At 43.0% G+C, this 3,145-nt stretch overlaps 1 protein-coding gene across 1 annotated transcript; it reads left to right on the top strand.

Annotated features, from left to right (window-relative positions):
- The first annotated feature begins 732 nt into the window (after positions 1 to 732).
- On the top strand, positions 733 to 2,203 carry LOC103523843 (methanethiol oxidase-like). Its single transcript, XM_008488857.2, has 3 exons — positions 733 to 855; positions 1,367 to 1,554; positions 2,034 to 2,203. The coding sequence occupies exons 2-3, from the start codon at positions 1,369 to 1,371 to the stop codon at positions 2,181 to 2,183; spliced, it is 336 nt and encodes a 111-aa protein (XP_008487079.1). The 5' UTR covers positions 733 to 855; positions 1,367 to 1,368; the 3' UTR covers positions 2,184 to 2,203.
- The last annotated feature ends 942 nt before the right edge of the window (positions 2,204 to 3,145 follow it).

The following is a 3,145-nucleotide window of genomic DNA, read 5'->3' as shown; positions in this document are numbered from 1 at the left end:
CGATATCGGAATATCGATAAAACCTGAAAGCGAAAGAAAAAGTCTTTCTTATCGATATCGATATCGGAATATCGATAAAACCTGAAAGCGAAAGAAAAAGTCTTTCTTATCGATATCGATATCGGAATATCGATAAAACCTGAAAGCGAAAGAAAAAGTCTTTCTTATCGATATCGATATCGGAATATCGATAAAACCTGAAAGCGAAAGAAAAAGTCTTTCTTATCGATATCGATATCGGAATATCGATAAAACCTGAAAGCGAAAGAAAAAGTCTTTCTTATCGATATCGATATCGGAATATCGATAAAACCTGAAAGCGAAAGAAAAAGTCTTTCTTATCGATATCGATATCGGAATATCGATAAAACCTGAAAGCGAAAGAAAAAGTCTTTCTTATCGATATCGATATCGGAATATCGATAAAACCTGAAAGCGAAAGAAAAAGTCTTTCTTATCGATATCGATATCGGAATATCGATAAAACCTGAAAGCGAAAGAAAAAGTCTTTCTTATCGATATCGATATCGGAATATCGATAAAACCTGAAAGCGAAAGAAAAAGTCTTTCTTATCGATATCGATATCGGAATATCGATAAAACCTGAAAGCGAAAGAAAAAGTCTTTCTTATCGATATCGATATCGGAATATCGATAAAACCTGAAAGCGAAAGAAAAAGTCTTTCTTATCGTTATCAGGTTTTATCGATATTCCGATATCGATAGCGATAAGAAAGACTTTTTCTTTCGCTTTCAGGTTTTATCGTCAGAGTGACGGTACATACAAGGCGGATAAAGTGATCGATATTCCGGCTAAACAAGTACAAGGATATCCCGGTGGAGACAAAGTACCAGGTAAGATCCGAACATACATAGCTGAACTTTGCAGAATTAAATTGGAAAAAAGACCTCTACAGAGCCCCGAAAGGCCCGATGGAGCCCCTCAAGGTCCAATCGAATCCAAAATGAGCGAAAGCCCTTAGGTTACACGTTACATGCTTTGGGTTACGTGACATGCTTGTCAAAGAATAATCACAGTTATCCCAGTGGCAACGCGCTTGCTTGCCATGCAGAAAGTCCCGGGTTCAATGCCCTGCATCGACAAAAATTTGTACTCCTTTCTGGAGTTTCTTGATTGAAATTATTTCAACTGGTTACTTTCTGGTGTTCTCGTGTTGACCCTGCACCTAAATGGGGAGTATTGTGTCTCTTCACTCTCTTCTCGCCCATCTGATGAGATGCATACTACGGCACAAACCAAACGAGTCTAATATAGCCGTTGTTTCATTGCTATAAAATAACAGCGGTGACACTCGGTCTTTTTTTTACCGAACAATAATCAAACCCAAACCCTTCCGTTCCACAGCGATGGTGACAGACATCCTGATATCTCTGGATGACCGCTATCTGTACACTAGTAACTGGATGCACGGTGATATCCGTCAGTATGATATCAGAGATACGGCCCACCCTGTATTGGTCGGACAAATATTCCTCGGTGGTAAAATACAGAGCGACTCCGGAGTCACTGTTATTGATGATCCGGAACTGGACGTGAGTGTGTAAAGGGTTAATTATTTTTGCTATGTTGAAAAGGGTTAATAAATGTGTGTAGGTTTGTAAGGCCAGCCACTCACTATCAGGTATTCCCGACACCTAATGACCACACACACTATCAGCTATCAGGTAGACCTGATCAGGTGTATGTATCATCAGGTCTACCTGATAGTGAGTGGGGCTGGTCTAAGGTCATACACGTCTAAGGTCAAAAGCCCACTCCGACTCCGAGGCAGATTATTTTCGCTGCTTTCTCAACAACCAAAAGCGGAGTTTTTCGATTTTATGAGACCATTCACAGGGACAAGAACAGCTAACCCTAACCATCCGAGAAGGAACTCCAAGTGCTAAGCTAAAAGGTCTTATCGTACCGAAAGCGAAGAGAGAAGTAGGTATAAGTATAAACAGCTGAAGTTAACACGTTCAGCGCCGTGTGTAAATAGCTGGTCCTAACAAAATCTGGTTTCTGATTTCAGAAACAACCAGACCCTGTGATTATCAAAGGCCGTCGGTTCACGGGATCCAGCCAAATGTTTCAACTCAGTTTGGATGGAAAGCGCATTTACGTGTCGTCCTCCCTGTTTAGTCCTTGGGATAAGGAGATCTATCCTGATCTAGTGAAGTAAGTTAAAGGGAGAACCATACTGTTCTTGCTGTAGTGAGTGGTTTTGGCTTCAGCTGTTTCCTAGCCTTGGGATAAGGAGATCTATCCTGATCTTAGTGAAGTAATTAAAAGCACGGACCATACTGTTCTTGCTGTAGTGTTTTGGCTTTCAGCGTTTCCCGAGATAGGGACCATCTGGGCAATTTGGTGCTGAATTTACCGGCGAGGCGACCCCACATCAGCTCCCAATTTCAATGGATCCGAATCACTGAACGATTGCCACGGGCAATCGCGTGCTGCTAGATTAACATGATTCCGGTAGACCGTCAACCGATTAGGTTAAAGACCCTCACATTAACTCCGCCCTTGGATAGAATAGATATAATAGTGCTTATCGCTGATATGCTAGCATAGAGGGACTGAAAAGTCCCTTTACTCCAGCAGTAGGCTACTTATGTGGTCAAGATCTCAATGGGTATCTGTATATGAGAGTAAAGATTCGCCTATACCTCGCTGCGGATGGAACCCACGCCCCTCCTGTATTACAGGCGAGCGCCTGACCACTAACCACCGAGCAGGCATCAATTGTTTTGAAAGAAAGCGTTGAGCCACCGATGCTCTGAACGCTTTCGACTGTTAAGATCCGGTAATAGATTTCTTTCATCTTCCGACCCTGTCGCATTTCAGATCTGTGTCGCTTGGTTAAGATCACGTGGGGAGAGGGTACAAACGAGCGGACGGTTTGACTTTAGATGAGGACTTATTGGCATTTGGGCTGGAACCAAGAACGGACGCTGCGTTTGGCTCGGATGAGATCATGGAATTCATTCAGCGAAACGAAATGAGAAGTATGCCGCTAAGTAGCCTTGGAAGTTGGAAGTATCCGGCGCGATGTAAGCCGTGGACTAGATCGCGGAGGGGTTCTCCTTCGCGGGGGCGGGGGTGAAACGGTTTATAGAGGTGTCAATTCTGTGATACGCCAGT

The sequence above is a fragment of the Diaphorina citri genome, unplaced genomic scaffold, assembly GCF_000475195.1.
Source record: "Diaphorina citri unplaced genomic scaffold, Diaci psyllid genome assembly version 1.1 scaffold45950, whole genome shotgun sequence".
Taxonomy (NCBI): Eukaryota; Metazoa; Arthropoda; class Insecta; order Hemiptera; family Psyllidae; genus Diaphorina; species Diaphorina citri.
This window is presented reverse-complemented; position numbering and strand designations above follow the sequence as displayed.